Source organism: Phaethon aethereus (assembly GCF_964289735.1).
Source record: "Phaethon aethereus genome assembly, chromosome: 5".
Lineage (NCBI taxonomy): Eukaryota > Metazoa > Chordata > Aves > Phaethontiformes > Phaethontidae > Phaethon > Phaethon aethereus.
The window spans coordinates 20,773,560-20,800,483 of NC_138579.1; the positions used below are offsets into that span (position 1 = coordinate 20,773,560).

Sequence of the window (26,924 nt, forward strand, 5' to 3'; positions counted from 1 at the left end):
GCCAAGAAGACATCTCATATAGTGCAACGCTGTGACAAGGCGCTGAGGGCTCCTGTCGCTGCCGTTGAAGCCTGAAAAATTGTAATGCTGCACAGAAGAGGCAAAAAAAAGGCCACGATGCACAAATGCTGATTTAACTCACGGATGGGGGAGCTGCAACTGCCGAGACTGGAAGCTGTTGTGCCACGTGCTGTCGGGAGGCAGCGGGGCAGTACTTGTCTGACCGGCTGACGTGCAGCGAGGAAAGCATTCATTTGCTGCTGAACCCAATGAGAAAATTAAAATCCTACCCCAAATGATTTTCTAACATGGTATATGCCCCCCCCCCCCCCCCAAAAAAAGCAATGACTTTTACTGGCATAGGGACAATAACATGAACATTACACATAACACAACTGAGTACTTAAGTCAACTGAGCAGCCCATATTACTTCCACTTTTGTAGACTGCATTGCAGAGAGCACTGTGGGAAGCAGTATTTTGGGAAATTGCATGGTTAGAGAATCTGAGCTCCATGAACCCAGGAGAGCATGACTTGCCCTCCCTTCCCCTGCGCTGCTTGGGTTTGCAAAGGGCAGATGTTTCTTTTTCCCAGCTTTCAGCCTTATTTTATTACTCAATGGCAATTGAGTCAAATTGCACTGTACATGTGGAATCCTATGCCTGTGTTCCTTATCGGGCAATGGCAATCTTTCTGCGAAACAACATATCTAAATATTTCCTTACATTATAACCATTGCCCAGATGAAGATATGTTGCCGTTGGTAACTTCTTTCATCTGCTCACTGCATCACCCAGGGAGCAGCAGCGAGGTCCTGGAGGCAGAAAATGCTTTTTTTGATTCTGTACTTTAAATGTGTCTCTTTTTTCCCTCCTGCTAAAATTGCATTTATTATCTAGTCATGTTTCAAAGAGGCAATGAAATTCTGCATTTAAAACACTTCCCCAGAAAGTGGTGGACTTTCTTGATAAAGAGAGACAGGTAGGAGGAGCTTGTTCCATTTCAAATCTCTGAAAATAAAGATCCTGGCAAATTATCATTTCTTCCTTCTCATTTTGCTTTTATTTAAGCTGTTCCAGAGGCTTATGCCGTATCGGGCAAGAGGTGGGTGGAAGTTGCCTCCAGCGTTGGGCAGTGAAGGGCCCAGGGAGTGTCAGGGAACAGGATGATCATGATGAACGCCGACCTTCTCCTGGGGCCAGCAGGCTTCCTCCAGGAGGTGAGATCCAGGCGGTGAAAACAGGTGATTTACTATTCAGATAGTGGTGGAAAGGCGGTCAGGACTCCAGCTACTGATGGATGAACTCTGGTTTTCACAAGGGTTTGCATATTTTGTGACTGTGAGTTTTAGCTGCACTAAATATAAGGTTTCCTTCCTCAGAGCACCATCCCTTTCACAGGAAGTATTTTGTTAGCTCTTGTCCTTTTACTGACCTTTTACAGCCTTTTACTGACTTAGGGGTTAAGTACGCTGCAAAAACTGCCCACAAAATGGACTATGTGAAGATTTAATGAATATTGTGATATCCTTAATAATCTGGTGAACAGTTGGCTCGTATCTCTGTGTGTATGTGAAAGAGCATGAACAGAGGAAATTTGTGATGAATAATGTCCGTATGAATAATCTATTTGACACAAAACTATTTTGTATCTTGACAAAAATCTTGTATCCCTATGAAGGCAGAAGTTCCTGAGGCAGTGCAGTTTGCCTCTAGGGCAATACACTTTTATCTTCATTTCTCATTTTCTAGCAACAATCTTATTTAGTCTATTTCTCTTATCATTAATAATCACTTGTCAGGAGTTTTTTGACTCTACCAGCAATTATTTTGAGATTCTGCATTACACATTTCCAGACTGAACAATAGACTATATAGTCCATATTTTATAATAAAGATACGGCAGGAAAAGGTTTATGTTTTTGTGAATAAACAGAATGGATGTAAGATCTGAACAACAGAATGATGTATAGGTTTGGGATTTGATTGCATTTTTACCAAGTGAAAAATGACATTAGGATTAGATGGAAATATTTGCTGAAAATAAGAAAAGGTTACCTCAACTTTTTTGTAGTTACAAGATGGTATTCAAAAGAGGTATTTTTATAGCCATCAGGGAGCCATCTCGGGTTTATGCAGATTTGACATTTTCTTCTTTCTTTTCTATTTGTATCTGGAGCCCAGGGTGAACAGCCTCGTTTTTGTTTGCTTTCTCTAAATATCTTTGTCTGGGCAGCTGTTGATTCAGGCCCTGTGAATAAATAAAATGAAGAGGACCTCCTGCATGATTTAAAAAGAAAGGCTATTTTCTGAATCCCGACTTGCCGTTTGCAGTGTTAGCATTCTCTTACTTAGCCAAACAAATGGCCTCTTCTCCCTCCTCACGAACACATCAGCGCTTTGCTTGCAAAAGCTGCAGCCAGTGAACTTTCCTGACACTAATGGGAGGTGACGGCGGGTGCGGGAAGATGCTGGCTCTGCACGAGAGGAGGAGAAGCGCCGTGAGCCCCGTGCGCCCGCAGCGCTCCGGCTTCCCAGCGCTGGTGTGTGTTACTGAGGGAAATCAAAGACAAAATCCTTTAAGAGTCCAGTCCTGTCACCGCCCCGCACACTGCCTTTCATCATCGCTTAAGGAGGACTATTAATTTATAATGATAATAGCAGCAACCCTCCTGTTAGCCTTATTTTACATGTATGGAAATGGAGGCACGGGAAGGCACAATGTGCAGAAGCTGGGAGCACCAGCTGGGGCTGGGACGCAGGTGCTCCCCTTTCCAGGTCTCTCTTCTAACGCCTAGACCAAATTGCATCATCCCAACATGCGATTGTTACCTGATATTCTTTATTAAGCGTGACTATAACTTGTCAGGAGAGCTTCACACAGCTCTTGGAGGCTCAGGTATCCTCACTGGCCCTCAGTCATATTTTGCGCTGCCTCTTGAGGAGCACCAGGCAGTTTGGATGAACATTCTTCAACTGGTAGCTCAGCCACCCAAGCTCATGCAAGGCCTTTTTTACACCCCATTAACTTGTTTGACGGTTGCCATGCTAAGTGAACCCTGTACCTATGTTTTAGCTCCTGTTCCTTTCAAGCAGTCCCAGCCTGGGGGGAGGAAGGGGAAAAGGACAAAATCATAGAGACAATATGCCACCCTGCTGCGCGGTGATAGGAGATGTACTGAAAGATGCTAGTCATCTTAAGGTAAGGTGCTGAGAGCATCAGAAAAAGTGCTGAGCATCTTCAGCATCTGTTGTCCTCAGCGGGAGCAGAGACACTCAGCTCCTCTCAGCTGACACTGAGCATCACCAGGATCACCCTGATAATGAGCGCGGACAAACCCACGCTCCTTGGCTGGCACAACGTAAGGAGACGTGAGAGCTGTCGAGCGGAAAGTGGGACGGACACCATGGCTTCACCACCACAGAAGAAGCCTGGGAAACCCTATGTTCTTATTTAAATCATACATACAAATAAGCTCTGTGAAAAACACTATCCCGTGGCTATAAAAGTTGAACGACGTGCTGAAGCTCCAGTCTCCAGGGCTGGTGCGGGTTGTGGGGGTCCCTGGCCGGGCGGCTGGTCCGTCAGCCCACCCTCTCTGCCCCGCGCCGGGGCACGGCCAGCGCGGGAGCTGCTGCTGACGGGGAAAGGGCTCAGTGCAGCGGCCAGACCGAGCGCGTGCGCGGCGGGAGAGCAAATGGGTGACTCGGGAATCTTCATCATGACAACTGGTTTTTATTAATCTCTTCAAGGCTTCCTATTCCCCTTTGCTTTTTGCCAGCTAAGAGGGATGTGCAGGTGATGGGGAGGAGAGGGTGCTGATTTTTAGGTAGATCTGGAAGGACTCTTGTGTTTACTGTGTCCTCATTAATGTTCTTGAGTGGCACACTTTTGGCAGATCAAAGTACTCAAATAAGCACCACTTCACTGCTATTTGCCACATATTCTTCAATACTCGAAATCAGAAAGAAACTTTCAGGTCCTCTCTCTGATCCAGAAGGTATTTGATGGAGTAGTGTTGTTATCAGCTGACTTCTGTTCAGATCTGCCGCTATTTTACCTTCCTACAACACCGTCCAGGAGTTCAGTCACCACAGTTACTTCTCACTTGCCCTGTGCTGACCCTGTGCTGAGAACGTGGCCCATGTGTAACTGCTCAGTCATGCTGCATCCCTTTCATGCTCCATCCTGTTCCCTCCTGCCAGAGGAGACTCACTGCCACACGGCCTCCAGCGAGTCTCACTGCTCCAGCGGGAGCCCGAAGTGCCTGTCTGTGTGTCTGCATCTTCCCTTGGTCAAATGAATATTTGCTGGAATACGGAAATTACTCGTGGGGATGACACCTAACATGGTTATCACAACACTACCTGTGAAATTGGCAGTGCTATGTCCTGTTTTCAGTACAATCCTTTCCTTCCTTTATTGTCTCAGTCCTTTCTGCTCTGTTTATGATCTTTGTCCCCCAGCACGTCTGCAGCATGGTGCCACATTAAGATCCCTTCTCCCCAGCGTCGCTTCCTCCATGGTTCTTAGCCACTTGCTGGTGTGACACACTCCTTGGCTGCCAGCTGGCTTGTGCTCGACTCTCTGCTGTCACGCAGGGCCACATAAGCAAAGTTCTTGCTACTGGTGCAGACCTTTTGCCTTATCTGTGTCCCTTTATGCCGGGTCCGGCACGGCAGGGCCCACCATGGCGGTGTGAGCTCATGCAATAGGAGCACAGGATACCCTTGGGCAACAGAAGCTCTCCTGTAAGGTACAGGTACACAACCTTGTGCTCGTCCAGGGACCTCCTGTGCCATCTGGCTGATGGGCTGGCCACCAACAGCTCCAGCTTGCTGCTTGTGACCTGTAGGGTCACAAAGGGGAAAGCTATGGCATAGTGCTGTAAATGCACGGCGAACATGCACTGCAGAGGACATGGTGGGTCTGGAAGGTGTCCAAATGGTATGTCTCATGCTTAGCCGGGGTGATTTGATAGGGCTACTGTGAAGATCTCAGGGAATATTATTCCAAGCAATCTCTATTGTCACCATTCATTTTAGAAATTGCAGAGATTTAAAATGTTCTGGAGTTTCTAGTGTGTTAGAGCAGGAGGCAGTGCAGATAGATAGAAGTAAATGCTGCTCATGTCTACTCTTGCGATCTTCTCCTAAACCTCCAGAACATAAGAAAAAGACATCAGAATAAATACAGGTTATCAGCCTGGAAAAGGATGGAATTCCTCTTAGTCAGTACGATCAATTAAATGAAATTTAATTTGCTTTCCCAATGTGTGCACAGGACAAACCCAAAGCATGCAGTTGACAAGCCCAACCAAAATGGACTGTTCTGTGTTTCTCTTCTAGCAAATGGCAAAGCTGAACCTCTTCTGGAGTTATTGGTGGCTGTGTGGCAAAGCTGGCCTGACATGGTGACTGCTCAACCAGATGGAGCTGAAGCCTTCTCCGAGAAATGCATTTCTTTGGGAAAAACCAGGCTTAGGCAACCAGCCGCTGGAGGAGGGAAGGAATGCTTTCCGTGTCATATAGACCAAACTGCCTGGAAATAGAACATGAAGTCACGGAAAGTGCAAGTGCAGTGTGTCAGGATGGACACATCCTGAGAGAAAAGATGAAACTAGGTCATAAAAACTGAGAAAAGAGGAGAAACCACATTTATTACTCATTGGTGATTCCTAGGTTGCTCGGTAGCTCAGATCAAGTGTCTGATCCAGAGATGGATTTTACAGTGACCAGAATGATTCCTGTTTTCAGCTCACTTTTAAGAGAAAATCTTAAATTTTGCAATTCGTATTCCAGAAACTAAAGCTATTTCTTATATCAGCTGTCATGTACCAGTCCGATCCAGCAACACAGTCGGGCTGTGACTCCTAGGAAAGGGTTACAGTCCCCTCTCCTTACCTCACTGGTAGCCATGTGCCCGCCAAGGGATGTGGCAAGCAGCCTCCTGAGCCTTTGGGAGCTATGCAAAGTCCTGGGGCACCCATCTCTTCTCAACAACCTTCTTTTAAAGGTAAGACAAGCCTTAAAACAATGTGCTGGGCTGTTTGTTGAGGTGTTTATCAATCAAGTGTATCTTTAGCTGCTTAAAGCTTAATCAAAACCTAAGTGGAGATGCTGTATTCATACTGAAGCTCATCCATGTAGTTCTGACCGTGGTTGGGAGCACCAAAGAGTGGTTGGTTTCTTCTTGCCCGCTGAGATGTGCTCAGCCTGAGAGTAAGCAGTTTCATCACCTAAGCAGAGATGAAAACATTGGTACAAAACCCTGAAATCAGTATTGATGAAAGAAAGTTGTTCTACTACAGGTATGATCAACTGATGGGAAGCACATCACTGACTACCTGCTGTGGATATGTGTGGGGAAAAAAAGCGCAAAAAGAAGCACTTGTCTCTCTTGTATCTAGCTCCTTTGCTACTGTTGAAAGAAAATTGTTATACGCAGGATGTCTGGTGATATGAACACCTGAAGGGGCAGAAAAATGTTATGACCGTGGCTAGCACTGACTTTCAGACATGCATGGTCACGAAGACAAGGACCGTACTTCTCCCAGGAGTGTGGCAGCATGACGTTCTCCTGTGCCCCGTGGACACCTTGAAGACCAATAGATTTATGGTAAGCCACAAACTATTTGAGGCTTGTTAAACTACCTGCTGTGCTGTTTTAAACCTGAGCTAAAGTGGGACTTCCAGAGGGGGAAGGAGAATTCATTTACAGTATGCACATCTTAGAGTCCCATGTAGCAAGAGCGTTTATTTTTCCTCAGGATGTTTGAATAGACTTGTATGGGTAAAGTTTGTCTGTTTGCATGTGGTTATAAATGTTATTGCACTGCAACAGAACTTAATCTTGGAAAAGTCGGCTATGTTGCTAGGTGAAAATCTCCAAGAGACCCAGAGGTGCCTCTTAGTATAACATGAGAATATTGTTTCCAATCCAAAGAATACTTTGCAGGTTTTCTCTTACACTTCCTTGTTCAAGAGATTTGTGCTTGAATTGCCTTGTTTTCCCAGAAATAACAGGTATTTAGCCATAAAAGAATTTGCTTACATCGTGTCACTGGCTTATGTTGCAGCACAGTTGGGTCCACCAAGGTAACATGATATGAAGTTACAGGTGATGATGTAATACAAGTCATGGGCTACCCCAAGAAACAACTCTCTCTCTCCTTCAAAATCAAATATCTGTCATTACTCAGGCTTTGTTTCAAGGGTTTTTTTAAGTTTTGATCTAACAGGAAAGGCATCTGTTCTGGTGGTGGTGGTGGTTTTTTGTTTTTAAAGGCATTGGAGCATCTGAAGCTTCAGCTGAGTTAGAACCACTTTCCGAGATTGCTGAGTATGTCTAACTTTTTCTTTAAAGATGATGTTGTATTCAGATAGACAGTATGAGACTTGTCACATAATGACAGGGTTTGAAAATTTCTGAGCTTCGCTTGTAATTGCTTAAAAATGAATCTGTTTAATAAATGTATATATCTGCTAATAAAGATAATAAAGATTGTCATAGGTGTGGCTGCAAAGTATAAACAACCTCAGTCATCTATAAGTAGCCACATCATGTTTATTTCCCATGAATTCTCTATATCTTGCAAAAATACATATACCCCTGCAAAATAGGATCTCCCATTCCACCCATCTTTCCAGTGTTTCGTTAGGCTGGGGTCTAAGACACTCTTGGAGAGTTATTTCCGTCACTGTCTACAGCTACTGCCTGATTTGAAGATATAAGCTACTTGTGGATGCCTTGCACAGAGGTAATAATGATATCACTGTATTATGCTGCAGAGATTTTTGGTACATGACCTTGGCATGGCTTGTGGTCCTCTACTTATTAGCCTGCCTTCCCAGGATTTATGCTGAATTTCAAATCTTGCGTTCATCCAAGTTGCTACTACCATAATAAATAAATGCTTGGTAATGACAGAATTTTAAGCCTATGCCTTAGACATTGTAGGACTGCAGGCAGAAGTCAGGAGCTTTTGAAGTTTTTCTACTGGGCCTCCCACATCAGTATCTCTGGAAGAACGAACAATTACATCCTTAAAAGCTAGGACAGATCCATGCATCTGTTTTTGTTCTACCAATTAAAAAAACAGTTGGTGACTATGTGTTTTAGAAGATCATGGCTTTATCTGAACCCTGAACTGCTGGTTTATAGCAATTCACAGGAATAAAAATAGTCTAGGGTTATGGTCCAAAATTAGCTTTTGTGTGGTATTTCATATACAAATAGACCAGAGTCTCTTGATCAAAGGTTTTATGACCTTCGGTTTGCATTATTTAAATTTATTGTATGTAAAGATTAATTAGTTAACGTGTAATAGCTTTAAAGGTGCTTGGCATTATTATAGGATATAGACTTGGCAAAATATGAAGCTGACAGTCGTATAAAATAATACCAAAGCTAAAATGTAAGATCTTGGCAACTACTTGATGGCTATGTAAACTGAATAAGCTGAAAATGAGATGAAATGCTGGGGTGGTCTACTTGCTGGAACCAAGTTTCCTGGCTCTTAATGAGTTTGCCCTTTCCATAGTGCTGAGCAAGGCTTGCATCCTGCTGTTTCTTCTTGCATCTAATTTCTAATGGCTTCAAGACTTGTCTTTGAAGCAATATAACCAGTTTCACTGGCAATACCTGTCAAAAAGCAAACACAAAACGGGGAAAAAACCCACATTTGTACGTGCTGATATATCCACATACACAATTAAACAGGATGCATTATGTTTTGGGGAAGAGAGCTTTTTACTTTAAACTCATTGATTTGATCTCTTTCTTTTTTTTTTTGACATGGTCTATACAGATCTAGTATTTAACTAGGAAGTGTTTGCCAGCTAGACCTTTATGACCCTTTTGTAAACTAAACATAAGAAGGGAGAAGGCTGTGCACTAAGGAATTGCTGTAAGTAACCAACAGAAAGGGGAAGGTAAATATAGCACTCGTAGATCATTCAGTTATTCAGCGTAATTCAAGGTATGTTTACTTGATAGTTTTGCAATAAGATCCGCTTTCTCTGGTGACATATCTCCCAGATTTAACCTGCTTACAGATGCTTCTGAGCATTGCAGCTCCTGAGCACTCCTGAACTCTCAAAATGTGAATAAGGAAATTAGTAACACAACTATCTTACCAGCACAGGAATTCAAATGCTATTGGAGAGAGACTGGAGATAGAAGTCTGTCTATGACTTCAGTATCAGGGTTTCTTGGCTTTTGCTTCATTCATCTTCTAAGGCACAATGAGAAACTTAGTTTTGATTTTAGAGAGAAAGGTGCATCTTGCATTCTACATCTGCCATCTGCTCGCTTGTTCCCAGTGATGGCTGGGGTACCAGAGCATGGCGGTGCAAAATTACAATGTGTGTACACACAGGCATCTGCTGGGAACTGGAAGTTTGCAGCAGCCCTAGACCTTAAATAAATTCCAACAAGAAGAGAAAATTGCGCGAGCTGCCTCTTGTCCTGGCCCTCTGATGAAAGCTCACCCTTTCTTTGAGTCTAATTCCACAGTGGCTTCGTGCCCCACATTTTATATTGCTGTGTGCAACATAAAATATTTCTCATCTGGAAACATGCTGAAATGGCAATTCTGAGACTTCCTCTGGAGTAGGTGAGCAACAGGCTGGGACCTCACACAGCCTTTTACTCAGCTTATTTAGTTTCTTGGTAGGCAGGTGCTTTTCCCCTGCCCTTATCTTGAAGTTATTTTCGACCTGCATTTCAGACTGTTCAGTTCTGTCCTTGCTGAAGGGGCATAGCCGGTATCTGCCAGCAAGTTTTCACAGCAACTGCTTCTTGCTGTTTGGAGTAAAATGGCATGCCTTCGTTTAGCCAAGCGGGTTGGTACAAAGGATTCTTCTCAGCTCTCCATTTCATGCTCTCTATGGTAGGGAAACAGCATATTTGGTCAAAAATAACCATCACACATGCCAGTGACAGCTCTGGAGACAGAGGCAAAGTAGGTGTTGCCTAAAGGAGGCAAAATGGCCATGGTCCTTCTCAGCTGTGGCACATCTTAACGATAGTTCAGCTGCTGGTGCTGGGGTATAACGAGCACCCATCAGTTGCAGGGGCAGGTGAAGGCAGGGGGACATGAATGAGCTTGAAATCATCCATCAGAAAGAAGACAAACATACGGTAGTGAGAGTGGCTAAATACAAAATCTTTCACAGAAGAGGCTATAGCTTATTTGTACCAAAACTTGTTGCTGCTCTGGCAGGTAATCGCTAGTCAAGCACAAACTGCGTTCGTTAAAAGGAGCTCCTGGCCTAAAATGTTTGGCCTATGTCATATCAGAGATCAGACTGAAGGACCCCAAAATATCTCTCTCTAGCCTACAAAGATAGGAAGCAACAATAACAAAATGGGATCATTATCCAAAGTCTTACAGTGACTGAACCGGCACGTAATGGCAAACTGCTGATGGCAAAAGGATGCTTTCTGCAGCCAAAACGATCCACAACCCTTAACTGTGGATTCCAATTAATTTCAGCCACAGTTTTGTGGCTGGTGCTGTGCCGGTAACATTAGCAAAACAATCAAAATCTGTTAATAACCTAATCCTTCATTATCAACTTTTAACCGGGTTCACCCATCAGAAAGACCCCAGCAAGAGGCCTGGTCAAAAGACCGACTGGCATCGGTGCCAACAGCCATAAACTGTACAGACCCTTCCTGCAGGGACACAGACACTTCCAGACCTTCCAGCAATCTGCTTTGAGCTTCCTGCCAGGCAGCATTGCTGTGGACACCACCTCCCCTATAGATTAAAAAATTGTTTGTGTTGTTTTTTCATTGTATTTTATTTTCTAGTTCCAAGGGTCTTTACAAATGCTGGCTGGACATAGCTGGAGCTGTGCTACAGGTTAGAGGAAAAATAATTTCTGTTACAGAATTGCTGCTTGCAATATTAAGGTCACACCGTCCTAACATTAATCTCCTGCAGAGATTAATACAGATTTTGATGCATTGTGTTGTGCTATGTCGTCCTCAATTAACTGAAGGCGGTTTGCCCCAGGGCGTGCCGATTCATCTGTTCGCTGGAGCTCGCGCCGAATTAACACACAACGAAATCGATTCTTCCCCGACAAACAGCCTGCTCATTCATCTGTTGTTTCACTGTGGTGCTGTTCTCATTACCACATTTGACTTAATTTGTACGTCTGCTAGTAGTGAAAAAAATAGTCGTACCCTTGCTTTGGGGTATGAAAGGTCAGCAAAGCAAATAGCTGCCTTTTGGGGCAATCAAAATACTCCGTGTAAGATAGATTTGGAATGGCTTGCAGATGCTGCACATTAGAGCGCTAAAAAGTGTTTGTGGGGTGTTTTTTTTTAATAATGAATTTGCACAAGCATCTTGTGTAAAGGATTCCTTACCATACATGAGCCTTTTCCCTTTCACTCTCCACGCATCCCCCAATAATAAAAGAATAATTATGTCAGATCTGTGTTCTAAGAAGTATTGTTTGCTAAAAAGAAGAGTTATTCAGATGATTAATTTGAGCAGTGATCACAGGAAGCGGGATGTTATAAGCACCTATGAGAAACTACTGAGCTGCCACACTGGATTAAAAACTGAAGTTGTATTACTAGTTTCTGTTCCAGTTCATGTAGAAATAATCTTATTTACTATGCAATTTTAAAAATACTTTGAGTTAATAATATGACATTCAAAAATTAAACTGCTAAGATAAACATTTTGTTTTCTGGTAGCTTCCTAAGTTTAGCACTGTCAGCTGGAAAGACATAAGTACAGTAGATCAAAGGATGGAACTTCCCTATAAATTCTTCCTTTTTAGCAGAAAGTAAAATCTTACTTAGGTAATGAAAATTACCAATAACTAAGGTTCTTCTTAATTAGTTTGTGGTAACTTTCCAACAATATCAAGATCAATGTGGAAAAAATAAAATTTCCATTAAAGATGCTGCATCTATTCAGCCAATAAAGCTTTTGCATTTCACAACACAATGGGGCATCAGTTAATGATAGTGTTTCTCACGGTCACCTACAGACTGCTCTGTGGGGCAGCCTCTGGGTACACTTCTCTAAGCTCCCCAGCATCTGCCTTCACCAGCTACAACAGTCATACAAAGACGAGGGTGGGGAAGTAACAAACAGTAAAAAGGAAGACATAATATTCATGAGCATGTTTAGGGCTGCTCCCTAAGACAAGATAATCACTTAATATATCAGAGAAACATGAAAAGATTTTAAAGGCCTGTTTCAGGATGTGCCATTTGAGAATGCCTTAACATTCCACATTTCTTAAAGGTCTTTTAAAAAGGTCAAGTTGGGAAATCATGCAAATTTATCCCTTTTAGTTAGAACACAAAGATATACAACAGAAAGAAAGTCTGTCTTTGTTGCTATTAGCAGTATCCCCATAGTTAGAATGATCCAAGTATTTATTTAGCAACAGTGCTTATGTGGTAGAACAGGTAACAATGCAATCAATGCCTTGTTCTCAATTATGAGTACGTAACTCTGCAAGCTTCTAAATATCCTCTTCCCTCACTGAGATCAAGACTAAACTCCCTCCTGGGTAGAGAGGAACAATATTTATGCTATGTTGTACCAGTTCGGTGGAGTCTTTCAAAATATGTTAAGATCACTGACTCTAATTTTCATGGCAATAAGGATGTAATTTTAACGCACATAAACAAACCAGACAAACTGGAATTTATTGAATTCATACAATACAACAAGGAATATAAGAACTTCCACTTTACATATGTATTTCAAATTATTTTTTGGTATTTTAATTTTAAAACTTAACATTCCATACGAAAGTATACTATGAAAAGCCAAGTTTGAAGACCAGTTAGGAAGTATTCTTAATCTATGTTGTGACAAACTTGACAGATTGTCACACAGAAATATTAAAAAACACTTTCTTCTGCAGAAAAGACAGAAAAAAATCCTTTAAAATGCTCATTAATATTAAATAGAGACTTACCTGCTTATATACCAGACAACTATTTCAAAGTTGTCATACTGGCAGTATCCTGCCACTCCTGTAACCTCTCATGTATGTAGTTGCAACATATGCTCTAGCTGCATTTTAATAAGTGATATGTTTACAGATGACAAACTAATTACGACTCTTAAACCTTTCTTGCTACTCACACTAACACGGGCTTTTCCACAGGAATGCATTAAGTATAGTTTATCTACTTTGAGCTACTATTTTCAAAAAGATGTACAAAACATTCACTTTGGCTAACTGTTTTTACATAATAGAAATATGCTCATCAGAGCATAGCAAAGTGCTGTTTTAACCGTTTGATGAGCTGTTGTGTATCAACATGGCCTGGAAATGCTTCTTCTGACTTCTGAGCAGCTGTGTAACTCCTCTGAAGATCTCCAACCTGTAAGAAACACACAAATTAATTTTATAAATCCAGGCACTGCAGATTTGCATCGTCTATTCTGTGTAGTACATTTCTGATGTTCACAAATGCTTAAACATAGCTGGTCCTGAGAGTGAACAAATAAAACAGAGTCAGTATGGAGGCTTTTGACCTCAGGGTCATGTCCTACTTACATCAAGGGATGAGAAATGTGATTTTAATGGGAGGGATGCTTCAAGACAGTAACTTTATATCCCATTCCACCTGATTTCTTGAAGAATGGACACCAAGGTACACCAACGCAGTGCTTGAAGTGAGGAGGAATAAAAAATGGAAGATTTGTTTTTAAACTCCAGGCAAAATGCAAACAATCAGGCCTCTGTGAAAGTTGCAACTCCATGTGATTTCCTGCTTCCTCACAGAGAGGCCCAAGAGTGTTGGAGAGCTGATGTTGCTCCTCGGCTGCTTTTAGAAGTATGTTTCCACATTGCTTGCTACTTTTAGAACTTTATTTTTTCCTAAATAGCCATCATTTTTTGGAAGGAGGAAGTGTATGTAAGGAAAGCATCTCAGAAAATGGGTTCAGCAAAAAAGAACAGATGTTTGGGAATACATCTAGTAAAAATGATAGCTCCTGTGTGGAAAGGAAGAAGCTATGGGAAGTGTCAGTATCCTACTGTTTGCCTCTGTTGCCTGTGCGTCAGTCAACACAGAGCTTCAGTGCAGCAAGAATTCTTTGAAGGGGTGGAAACCAGGGTCCTGGCCAGAAAACTTATGTTTTGTAAATCATGGCCTTACACCGAATCTAAGGATTGCATCCCCACGCTGCACCAACAGCTAGCTGACCTGGCCGTCTGTCTTCTCCCGCAGTTCTTTGTGCAAAAGCTACGTTAACAAGACATTTGCAGACTAGGATTTACTCCTTAATCAGTAAGTACGAAATGCAATTATTCAAAACCATCTTATGTTTCACAATGGAGAGGATACGCTTACAAATTAATGGGTTGTTCTCTCCTTGACGCGTGTACTTTAGTATCTGTAGGAGTTGGGCTGCCCACACAACACAGACTCATAACAGAATCTTGAAGGTGTAGGCACAAAGCAAAGGAGCAATTTTTTCTTGTGAAAAATATAAGAACTTGTACAATTTTCTCCTTACAAACAGGAATGTTGGACACACTTAATTCAGTGTCTGAGATACTCTGTGTGAAAGAAATTAATAACACACAAAATTCAAAGGTCGTAAAGCTGAAGAACAGACTTTCCTCTTGAGATCAGTAAGATCATGGGATAAGTGATATTCTTTCTATAATTTCTGATAAATCATATTATACTATTTCACTTCACATTCTGAAAAAGCTAATGACTGTAAAGACTGTAGATGGAATTGTTAACGGATTGTTCATCTTCTGGGCATTTGGAAAATTACAAAGTTAACTTTACAGCTAGTTGGCCTCACTTTTTCTCAAAAGCAAACATTTGAATGACTACTTTTACACACAAAGCTTCTAGGTATTAAAATGCAAACGTAACTTTAGTTTTCCTTGAGTTTATGCACTCTGTATTCTTTTGTCTTACCGATTTGGAATTCTCAGTAATAACAATAAAACCCCAACTGCCCCACCAAGGCTCAGTTTTTAGATTACAAGAATAGAACAGTGCATTACCTTCTCTGAGAGTATTGCAAAATTGAAATGGGGCTCGTACATATGAGGTGCTAAAGATGAAGCAGTCTGCAGCAAACCTCTTGCCTATGTAGAGAATGAAAAAAAAATATAGTGAAATCTGTGAGGGAGAGAGAGTAACAAGAATCTAACGCAATTTTCATCATTCCTAAAAGAAATCATCCTGAGTTTTCTTTACTAGGCCTTTACTAAGTAAGCCATCTTCAACTATGTACGAGTTACAGCAATAGTACATTTAGGCATGGCACAGTTTAATACCATTGAAATGAATAAGACTCTTGGTTGAGTCAGAAAAAACATGTTGGGACTTATTCAATTAAGCAATTCAGTTCTAAACACCAAACAAATAGATTAATTACTTAAAAAATTATTTAAAGTCCCACCCTACTGTATTTATCCGTTGTCTCTGACAGTACTGTCTTAAGCAGCCCTGAAAACCTAAATTTTATCATAAAAATGACAGTTTTCACTCAAAAATTTTAATAAAATTAAATCTTTTTATTCTGACTAGCATAATAGCAGCATTAAAAACTAACGAAAAATTAAGTATCAGAGTGTGCATTTTAATGCTATAAATCCAATACAAACTTAAGGTCAACTTGCGAATGCTTTTACTAAGAAATGGAGAACCTTGGGGGAAAAAACCTGATCTTTTAAAAATAAAAGTATTTTAAAATTGCTTGGGAAGGCAGAGTTAAGAACTTATTAAAACTCCTTAAATCTGACAACCCTAAGTACATGCAACAGTACTTGTGAAAGAACACTGTGAAATAAAATTAAGTCCAAGATAAGCAAAATATCTTCACATTTTTTATTCTTCTGTGCATAATTTTATTGCCATGATGACCCTGATTTTAATTATACATGTGATATAAGAAGGAAATAGAAAATTTTAAGCTAAAAAATAAAATAGACAGGAAACAAGCAATTCTAATGGAAAGCCTGAGCAATGCTAACTATTAGCAATCACAACCTCCATAGCTGGATGTAAGTTCTACCTGGGAATTAAATGACTGTAAATTTACTATTTATGAAACTGAAACCCAAAGTTTATTTGTCAACATCCAGTGCTTGGTTCATTTCAGTGTTTCCATGAATTGCTAGATTATCTGAATAAAGTTAACTTTGAGAATTTGCTCTTAAAAAAGGTATTTACTGTAGCTCTCTGATGTATATATGAATCCATCAAAATAAGCTTGCTCCCATAAGGATTAAAACAAGCCCACAGCAGTTCAAACTGTCCAACAAATGCATATTAATTTTAACTGCATGTGTATAAAAAATGAATGCATTTAATCCACTGTGCATGTCAGTTGTACATCTATGTGCAATACAACTTAGTATACTCACGTTAGGTAAGATGAACCACCAAGCTTACTGATACAAAAGTATTTATCAAGAACCTGCTGCTTTGTGACTGAACTCTAAAGCAATCTACTTGTTGAAAAAAAATGTGATTATATAGTCAAAGTTGTAATTTAAGTGACTACACAATGATGGGTTTTGTTTTGGGTATCAATTTAGAAAAAAGATCTCAAAAGCTGCAAAGCCACTGTAAACCTTGTTTGTCTTTGATGAACCATTTGGATATGCCTAAGAATAGGCAGTTTAATGGGACATGGCATGACAACGTGGAGGTTACACTGAAACATGCATAAAAATTATCCATGTTTTCTGCCTGTAATAGTAAGATAGACGTTCATATGATGCCTCCAAATCAGGGAAATGACACACTTCTTAAGTACAAGAGGGCCACAGGAAGCATTCTGCTTAGGCTGAGATTCAACACCAACCTGTTCAATGTGACCTTTTCGCATTTCCAGCACAGCCAAGTTGTTGTAAGCTTCCGCATAGTTGTTATTGTTGACTAGCGTTAGCCTGAAACACTGGTAAGCCAGATTCAGGTCTCCTATCCCCTAAAAGTAAGATTGTATTTTAATTTGTGAAAAGATTGGAAACAACATGCATCTCTCTTGTTGCCTGGAGTATCTTTTCACCCATATCTACTACCATAGAATATGAATTACAATAAAAACATGCTGATCAGAACCATATGTGCTTTCTTCCCAGACCCTCTCATTTGCTACTTATTCTTCCTCCAGACAGAATCGTTTCTCTCCAGTGCAAACTTCCATGTTCCAAGTGGTATTTTCTTAATCTAATTTAACTTTTAGATGACTAAAGTGTCATCTAAAGACTACACTATCTGCTACCATCTATAGTAGGGAAAGAAAAACAGAGATGTCTTCAGAGGGGAAGTCATCCTGCCTCTCTGTCTCCGTACAGATAAAAAAAAATCACATATAAGCCTAGTTTTTAGAAGATAAAAATTAAGGGAGATAAATTTCTTTGTATGGAGCAGCTGACTACTCTTTAGTGCTCTAGTATTATGACCAACACTGACATAACATCAGGTTAAACATTAAAAGTGAGAAATGATGAAAAATATAGGCACGTCAGTTCAAATTAATGCGTTTCCTCGTTGTAATGCAATCAAGACAAACAGTTGAGTTTCTCTCTGACTTAAGTTAGATAGTAATCAGCATCTGAAGACAACTCGTATTAGAAAGCTGTCAAAAACTTTATTCAGTAACCTTATTCTGGGCATACAATTAAATAGAAATCTAACACAACTTCTGGAAGAACATCTGCAAAAATGGGCAATGAGTGCAAATTAGTATAGAAATTTAACAAATTTTATCACACAGTTACACAATATTTCTATAGCTGCCTATAAGACAGAGGAACATGCCTTCTCAACTATGACATACCTAGCATTTTAATATCTGCTACATGCTGCTGAATATATTTTTATGACAACAGAATTGGTCTAATGCTCCATGTAACACAAGTAACAGCTCAGAGAAAAATACCTTGGATTACATTTTTTTGTCAGATTAGCTTGTATGTGTCCTGGTTTCAGCTGGGTTAGGGTTAATTTTCTTCATAGAAGCTAGGGTGAGACTATGTTTTGAATTTGGGATGAAAAAATGTTGATAACGTGCTGATGTTTTGAGTTGTTGCTAAGTAGTCAAGGACAGTCCAGCTTCTCGTGCTGGCCTGCCAGCAAGAAGGCTGAGGGTGCACGGGGAGCTGGGAGGGGACACAGCCAGGACAGCTGACCCAGGCTGGCCAAAGGGATATTCTATACCATATGACATCATGCCCAGTATATAAAGCTGGGGTGAAGAAGAAGGAGAGGGTGTAGGGACGTTTGGAGTTATGGCATCTGTCTTCCCAAAAAAACATTACGCGTGATGCAGCCCTGCTTCCCTGGAGATGGCTGAACACCTGCCTGCCCATGGGGAGTGGTGAATGGATTCCTTGTTTTGCTTTGCTTGCATGCGTGGCTTTTGCTTTACCTATTAATCTGTCTTTATCTCAGACCATGAGTTTTTTCACTTTTACTCTTCTGATTCTCTCCCCAGTCCCATCATGACGAGTGACTGTGTGGTGCTTAGTTGCCAGCTGGGGTTAAACCACAACAGCAGCCAAGGCCTTTCAAGGGCTGGTAAGTTGCTGTTCCCGCCTCTTTCTCTCTGCTGAAGTGCAAACAAAACTTTAATCTCTACTGTACTTTATCCTGTACATTATCGGGTTTCATATTTCAAAGTATTCTTTTTCCAGTTTTTGTAAAATTACATTTATTCAGAAAGGTTGTTAATATTTTTCATACCACAGCCACATGTCCCAAGTTGTACCACACATCTGCTGTCTCCTCTTCATTTTCAGCCAAAAACAGTGCACGTTCAAATGAAGATAGTGTCATATCATATTGCTGGGCATAGAAGCAACAGAGGCCCAGATTGTTAAAAAGTTGGCAGTTATAAACACCCATCTGCAGGAGCCGTCTAGATTGAAAGAAAATATTTTTTTAGATTAATTTCAAATAAGGATTCTATTCTAATAGAATTCTCTCCTCCTTTATCCCTATACTGAGAGGGTGTAATAAGCAAGTGTTATAGTCTTCCACTTGGTAAAGGTTTCATGAACGGCAGTGCAGGGCACTTTTGATTAGGACAATCAAAGCTGTGCAAAACAGTCTTCCTATAAATTAGGTAACTTCTGTCTTTTTGACTGTGCCGCGTGATCTGACTTTACTGTAAGACAGAGCTGTATGCAGACTTTCTCCATTTCCTCTTTCCAGTCGCTCAGCCTCAATCAAGCTGTAATTTGTTGCAGTTACTTTTTATAACTCTCCAGATGTCAATCTTTTGCTTGATTCCTATCCTTCACTGCTCTCATCAGTACTAGTATATCTAATATGTGAATCTACATTAATCTTACACTTGAAGCATAACTCAGATTTTGATTCAAATTGGTGTTCTTTAACATGTCTTTTAGAATGGAGATATTTTATAAAAATTCTGTTTATTAATAGAGAGATATGCTAAGAGGGCCAGGGAAAAGGAGGGCTGCTGTCTGCAGCATGACTCTAAGTTTCTGAACCTAAAGCATAAAAGAGCTCAGGTCCATCCAAAATTAGATAGTAGTGCTTATATTGATTTAATCTGCTCTTAGACTTAAGAACATGAGTCAAGGTCCTTTGCACTCTGACTGTACTGAAATAAAAAACAAGCAGCACTGTTTAACACTATCTTTTTATTGCTTTCAGTAAAACATGGGGGTACTCCAGCCCACGTTCAAGGAAGGGATTTTATGGTCACAATCACTTGTGACATCAGGTAGAGTTTTTCAAAGACTATTCTTTTTCAAATGGCTAAATAGGAAACCCACGTGCCTTCTGAATGCAATTGAAATTGAGAGTAAGGTCCAATGTTGTCAAGCTGCCTCATGCTGTGGAAGATCATTTCTTGTTTATTAATCAAATAGTAACTGTTTTGATAACCTTTGATGATACTTTTACATAGCCTTCATGTAATGATGACAAGTTTTTAAGAGAGATGTAATTATCATTGGCCGAGAAGATATGTGAGTATGCTGACTTTACGGTGATATTTGTCCAAATTCTCAATCATCCTCCCATGCCAATCTCCTAATGTTCTTTTTTTGCCATCAGCACTACAAAAATCAACCCTTTATATTGCTCTCCCACACGTTCAGTTCCCTCTCCCTCCCCACAGTGTAGATACCTATAAAACCGCAGCGCTATCTCAGGCTGGTCTGAATAAAAATGGTTACTGCCAATGCATGCAATGGCTTCCACATGAGTATTGTCTTGTTTTAAGACATCTTTATAGTACTCTGCAGCCGAGGAGATATTGTTCATTTCCTACACAAGTGGAAAAAAAATCAGATTAATTCTACTTTTTATCACCGATTTTTATCATAAAACTCATTAAAATGTCAATCTACTGAGTGCTTTATCTATGCACTATACAGTACTTAACTGAGATTAATTATATATGCTCTTACAGTTCTCTGATCGTACAATGCAGCATCACCAATTGGCATCTTCACAAGCAACACACATATCCACAAGAAGAATGCATATTAATTTATCAGTGCTAGCTGTACCTGTCATTAACTCTATGCCATAGCTACAAAGAGAGATTTATTTGTTTTTTATTTTTTAGAAAAAGAGATTGGTTTAGCATGTGCAACAGGCATTTGCTACTTTTTGCACAATCCCTTGTGATACACAGTACTGTGCAGTCGGTTTCCGATTACAGTAACATCCAGTAAACTGATTTCCCCAGTCAATGTCTCAATTATTTTCAATGCTTTGTAAGTCAACTCATGAATTGCTCTGAACACAAATGAGAGTATAATTGCATATGAAGAATTATTATGTGCTTTTGAAAACAGGAATCACGGATTTATTACCAAATCTTGTACTAGCTAGGATATGCCAGTTAAGAGAACTACGTTGTATAAAAATACGTGCTTGGATGTATGCTATTTGGAAGATGAATTAGGGTGAACTCATTGCTGTAAGCAACGTCACACTGTTTCTGAGGAGTGCAAGTCACCAGAGGACTCAACCCCGTATCAGAAAAAAATAAATCAAAAGATCAAAACACTCCTGTGTTTAGAGAGGAATAATTTCTACCTGCGTGCTGCATATACACTGTACTCTCAACATGACTAAAGAATAAGCTTTTATTTAACCTCAGCAGTGTATTTAGCTATGAAAAAATGTATTTCCTGTGATTAAAGGAAACAGTATGAAAGCAGTCCCTTTAAAAATCATGTGTTTTTTTTAAACCAGAAAAGGTCTACGACTCGTCCTACTGTCAAAAGGTAGTGACAGAGAAGAAAAGCTCTTATTAAGATGCCTGATACATATATTCCACCTGTGAGTCTATGTAATGAGAACAGCCCTGTGCTGCAGTACAAATCTTTGCTAATGAAGCTATAATCCTGCACTCAGGTGTCAGTGCAAAACTAGATCCTGTCAACTATATGCTGCTCTTTAATAATTCCTTAAAGGGTTATGCAATGTTATGTATGGTTCTGCAAAATAATATCCATATTGAAACTGTTTAACAATTCAGAAAGAAAAGTCTCCAAAAATTATGCAGCTGTTTTCTTCCTTGCTGAAGGACAAAAAGGATTTAATATGAAAATGGATTAACGCTTAGGGCTTAAATGAGAATGATGAGAACAGGAAAGAATGCCAAGTATGAATGTAGACCAAAAAAAAATTAATTACTTTGTTTAAAACATTCATTCTGGAATAGCATCATTATATTGTTTTTCACTGAAAGCTGGTAAAGTCCACTGTTTGACATGAAAATACACCCTTTTAAAATACAAAATACATGGTGACCAAGCTAAAATAAAACTACTTCAAAACTAATCCTACTTAAAATAACATCTACTTCCTAAACTAAAAACATTCACATTCCAACTGTTCTCACTGGCTTAAGAAACTAAGAGTAACACATAGTGCTAATAAAGAGAACATTTATGAGCAGACTATTCTGCTGTTTAATCCTGCTAGCAAGCTGTTGGTGACTTGAACAGTTTTAGTACGATAAAACACATAAGAACTAGACCTAGATACATGGACAACATCTGGACCACTTAATGTGGACTTGCTTCTGTGTGTCAAGGGTAAACAGGATCTCACTAGTGTGACTAACCATTTCAACAAATAAGCCTGCAAGGCTCCCCTAACATTACTTTGGTATCTTTGTGTACTATTACCTGTTTCACATTAGTGATACTGAAAATCAGCGTAGGTAATTTTTGATGACCTTACAGTTATATTCAACTATTGTCTCTTTTTTCTTGCTCAGGCAGCTAGCCTTGGTCAAAATAAGGATTGCATAGTGGGTGCATACCTCGTAGATTCTGGCAATTCCACAAATAAGAGCCACTTCTCCAGGAAATTGATCTAACCCTTGCTTGAAAAGGTTCAAAGCTGTTACGGGCTGATCCAAGCGCAAATAAACCTAAACAAATAAAAAATGTATATACATGTCAAATGTCTGACTTTTACATTTGCACTGCTGTTTAACAAGGGAGATAAATAAAAGGGATGACACCTCCCTTTATGCAGTAAACCATTAGCTGAGATGGTGAGTAATACTGGGAAAATAATGGAGTGAATACTGAATAAATCTCTGTAACAAAGATAAAATGGGCTAACTAAGATAATTAAATTTGCATGCATATCATCTAGACATTATTAATTCATCTGGACATTACAAATAAAGCAAAAGAGTATCTTTTTATTTATTATCATATCAAAATAATATACTTTGACACTGAGGTGAAGGTATCACCTTGAATATTTTCCTGTTTAATGTATTTTAAAAAAAACTTATGTTTAGGCTTGAAAGAACTGGATGGTTGACTGTACTGGAATACCAAAGTATTTTACTTAGTCAAATAAGACTGCACTGCACAGCACAGTGACACCTTCAAATTTCCTTACTGCTCTGCCAACCTCCCCTGTCACAAACAATAAAATCCCATAACATGAAAGAGGGTGGTTTGAGCTCTGTGATTTTGGCTTCTGTGTTGATGATGACAATGTGTCATTTGGATAACATGAGAATTGAATAGTGGGCATCAACGTATCGATAAGAGACCACCTCTGCAGCTGTCTGAGAATACAGCTGTAAAGCCCTCCTCTTGTGGGGTATGGAAAATACAGCTACAGCAAAGGGAAAAACCCCGCACACCTGCTTTGGGAAACTAGATGGCTAGAGTGATTAACTCATCTCCCACTGAGTGGAAAAATGTTTTGAGTGGATAAATATTACATTAAATAGTGCTAACACTTGATATGACTAAAAAAAGGAAAGAATCTGTGACTGGTATCCCAACACAAGCATTTGGTGATGCAATGCAAGAAAAATGTCTATGTTAATGGAACATCTGAGAAACCTCCAAACACATTTTCTGCTTCTGCCCTTGAGCTTCATGGACTTTAGAGTGCCAGCAATCAAAATACTAGTTAAAGTCCTAAGTTCTTTTATTTGCATCCCTATAGATATATTCTACTGCAAAAATTTGCAAAGAATTCTTTCCTACGACCACTGAAGTGACATTCTTCACTGTTAAAGAGCTGTCGACTGTGAGTGTCACCCTAGTAAAGGGACTGTCATTTCAAGTTGATCACTGGCAAAAAGAAAAAAAATACAGGGAATTTTTTCCAGTCATTTTGCTAATGTCACTTGCATTTCCTCTATTAAGCTAGAAAACTAATTCCTTCTTGTGAAAAGCAATAAAAGAACAAGGGGTTTGGGTTTTTGGGGGAGCATGGTACTTGGTAAACTAGGACTGCACTAATGACACCATCAATGAATGTGCTTTAAAACAACAATTTATTCCTAATGCACTCTATCTGGGCATGTTGCTTTATCTAAACCAGACTTCAAGTAATTTGCTATAGTTTTTAATTTATATACCATGCAGCAGTTTCTGATGAATTTTAATGAGCCTGCATTCAATTTTGAACTTTAAGTAATTGTCTCCATTGTGACTGTCATGCTCCTTATTTTCTTCTAGCAACAGTTTTCTACAACTAAATTATTCTGCAAAGAGTTTTAGTGGAAAGTACACAGATGAAAGAGAATACATGATAGCTGGGTATGACTTCTTAATTAAGAAGAACCTTGGCTGGTTGTTTTGCTCCTAAGTATCACCTATGTGAGTGACTTGTACAGTTTACTCTAAATATGTGTAGTAAGCCAGTGCACACTGCCATACCTACAAATACTTTCATATTTTCTTTGTTTGAACTGAGACAAAATTTTAATTAGCTGGTTTTTTGTTTTGTTTGCTTGCTTGCTTTTTGTCTTGATCTAGCTATGAAGCACAGCTATCTTCATATTCTTACGGCAAAAAATGTAGGACAAGAAACTCCACTAGATCTGCTCCTTTTTATTATTTTTATGTTTGTTTACGAAGTATGTTTTCTGAGCATTATGACTCAAGTCTGCTCTATTGCTTCATCTGGAGGTTCACTCCAAAGATGCACTCACTACAGATCCTCTGTGCAAATATTACGCTAGGGCAACACAGCCACAGTACTCTACTACGTAATTCCCATATTGAGTGGCATTTCACTGTCCAACATCTCTGCAGACTGTAGAGCTGCTGTCCAGGTGAGTGGCAAAAGAAATTAAAAGATAGGTAGGACAACTTCCACCTACTCGCAGCTGCTTTGGAGGGACCTGCTCTTTAAGAGTACTACAGATACAGTCATTAAGTTTTAGATGCTAAATGCAAAATGGCTCCATTTTCTTTGTGGTATCTCTTTTAAATCCGGTAAAAATATCCCATTTCCAACTCTTCTGGACCATGAAATACTTTGTAACTTCTCAGCAGCCCTGACTTCTTTAAAGACACTTTATTTTTTTGTTTTCTTTTGGTCTTTCATCTTTTCATAAACTACATTTCAAGGGAGAGTTGGCTTCCAGGAAAACATTAAAAAAAAAGATAGCTTCTGTAATAATGAATATAAACAGAAAACTAATTGGTACTGTAGTATTGGTCTGTTTGCACACAACTTGATGCAATTCTATTATTTTTTTAATGGCTGCTTAACTCCAGTCTTATCTTTTCATTCCTGTCAGATTGAGCTATATCTCAGTGCCCTACTGTATTGCCTGTCCACCCACAGTCACTAAATCATGTTGTGTGATGCTTTATACTTGAGCGAGCTGGTCTATGGAGTGGGAGGTGGAAGTTCAAATGCATCTCCTACTCGACCTAGTAATGATGTGGAAGGATGCATATCTCCCATTACGAATCACTGTTTGTTAATCCAATTACTCTGACAATTTAATCACTCTGTGTAGCTCTTTTGCTTTGCAGAAACTCCTGTAGTGACAGAAATCTAAAATTACTAAGCTCAATTGAGTAAACTAACTCCAACTGCTGTATTGAAGACAAGTATCCAGATAACAACTGATGATCATTTAAATACAAAACATAAATTGCTCAAGAAATGGAAAGGTAAAGCAAATATCATAACATGAATATCTGAATTATTGACTATAGTGATGAGTTTTGGATAGGCCTGTGACAGCTGGCTCAAAGGGAGCTGATAAAGAGCAAATGACTTCATCTCTTTCTAGGACAGGAGGAACTAAAATGCAGTTTTAGTTTCTCACAGGCCACCTTTCCTTGGAAAATGTTTAGAATCTGATGTGTACCCTGGTAAACAAGTAATTCTGAGGCTTAGCTGTGCCACTTGTTCTTTTAAAGCTTTTAATACCTTTATTTTGACAGAACATTCACTGTTTTAAGGTCTCTGATTCCTTCCTTTAAGCTCACTTTGTTTTGATTTTGCTTGTGAAACTAGGATTTTGAGCTTCACTCTTGACTTACTGATTTAATGCATTAGTTTCCTAGGAGACAATATATAGCTACATTACTCTTCATACTGCAACTCAAATAATTCTTTAGCTATATGATCCTCATTGGAGTTTAAAGCAAAGAATACAGTAACATAGGAGGGGTTTTTTTGTTGTTATTGGGGATTTTTTTGTGAAAACTGGAAGTTCCAAAATCTTTTTGTAAATTACAGACTTCAGTTTCAACTCTTAGCATGTATTGCCTCAGGTCTATATGCAAATCACACCCTATAAACCTAATGATGTATCAAGCTCAATACTCAGCTATTCTGGTGTATAGACTTCTCAGGGATAGTCTGGAATTTCACTTCATTCTTAAACAAGCAAACCTATGACTTACTTTTGCCAAATACAAGATTGTATCAACCATGTCTTGTTGCTTGAGAGCTGACTTAAATTGTTTTTCAGCTTCACGATATAATCCTAACCTAAAGAGACAACAGACAGATATAGAAGGCATTTGTTGTTTTTGTTTTTTTTTTAAAAAAAAGCTTATTAAATAATGAAGCAGTGCACACTAAACCAAACATGAACTGCCCAAAAGCATACTTTAAGGTCATGCATTTGTGTTTATGTTAACAAAAAACATGCTGTTAAATATATTAAGGTTACAAAGACAACAATTCAAAACTATGAAAAAGGAAAATTAATGAAATTTGTTCCCCTTTTGTACATGCAGCCTTCTGGTGCTAATAGAATAATGATTTATTAATTTTCATAGGACTCCGTCCTGCTCTTTGTACAGAACGGACAGTAGAAAACGAGCAATTAAAGTCATACCTCAACCTCTACCTACATGGTTTTGGAGCAGAATTTCCTCACTTGTGGCAAAGATCGTGTAGATACTCTCCAGTGTAAAGTTTAGGGAATGCTTAATCATCTATAAAACACTTTCTCCTAGCCTCGTATGGGAAATGGTGAAACTTCTGTTGCCGATATTAAAAACCTTTATTATCAAAAACATGCTGTATTGTAAACGGCACCACAGCTTAAGACAGTCCAAGCAGATCACTTGGGAGGGGGCAGCGTATGGCACATGAACCTCACAGAAGTCTGTTCTGTCTCAAAAACATGTTTTGCAGCATTACTGCAGAATATTTTGCAA

At 39.5% G+C, this 26,924-nt stretch overlaps 1 protein-coding gene across 5 annotated transcripts in view; it reads right to left on the minus strand.

Annotated features, from left to right (window-relative positions):
- Window positions 1-13,257: 13,257 nt before the first annotated feature.
- Window positions 13,258-26,924, minus strand: part of TTC8 (tetratricopeptide repeat domain 8) — a gene marked incomplete at its 3' end in the record, with an annotated part of 45,439 nt that continues 31,772 nt past the window's right edge. For 3 of the 5 annotated variants that reach the window (XM_082001000.1, XM_082000998.1, XM_082000997.1), the window contains 7 exons: window positions 26,160-26,247; window positions 22,292-22,402; window positions 20,135-20,274; window positions 18,718-18,892; window positions 16,835-16,957; window positions 15,024-15,107; window positions 13,258-13,374 (listed from right to left, as the gene is read on the minus strand). In XM_082001000.1, the coding sequence (XP_081857126.1) occupies window positions 13,258-13,374; window positions 15,024-15,107; window positions 16,835-16,957; window positions 18,718-18,892; window positions 20,135-20,274; window positions 22,292-22,402; window positions 26,160-26,247 (838 nt within the window). The remainder of the gene's footprint in view (window positions 13,375-15,023; window positions 15,108-16,834; window positions 16,958-18,717; window positions 18,893-20,134; window positions 20,275-22,291; window positions 22,403-26,159; window positions 26,248-26,924) is intronic. The other 2 variants (XM_082001001.1, XM_082000999.1) reach the window with 1 other exon arrangement.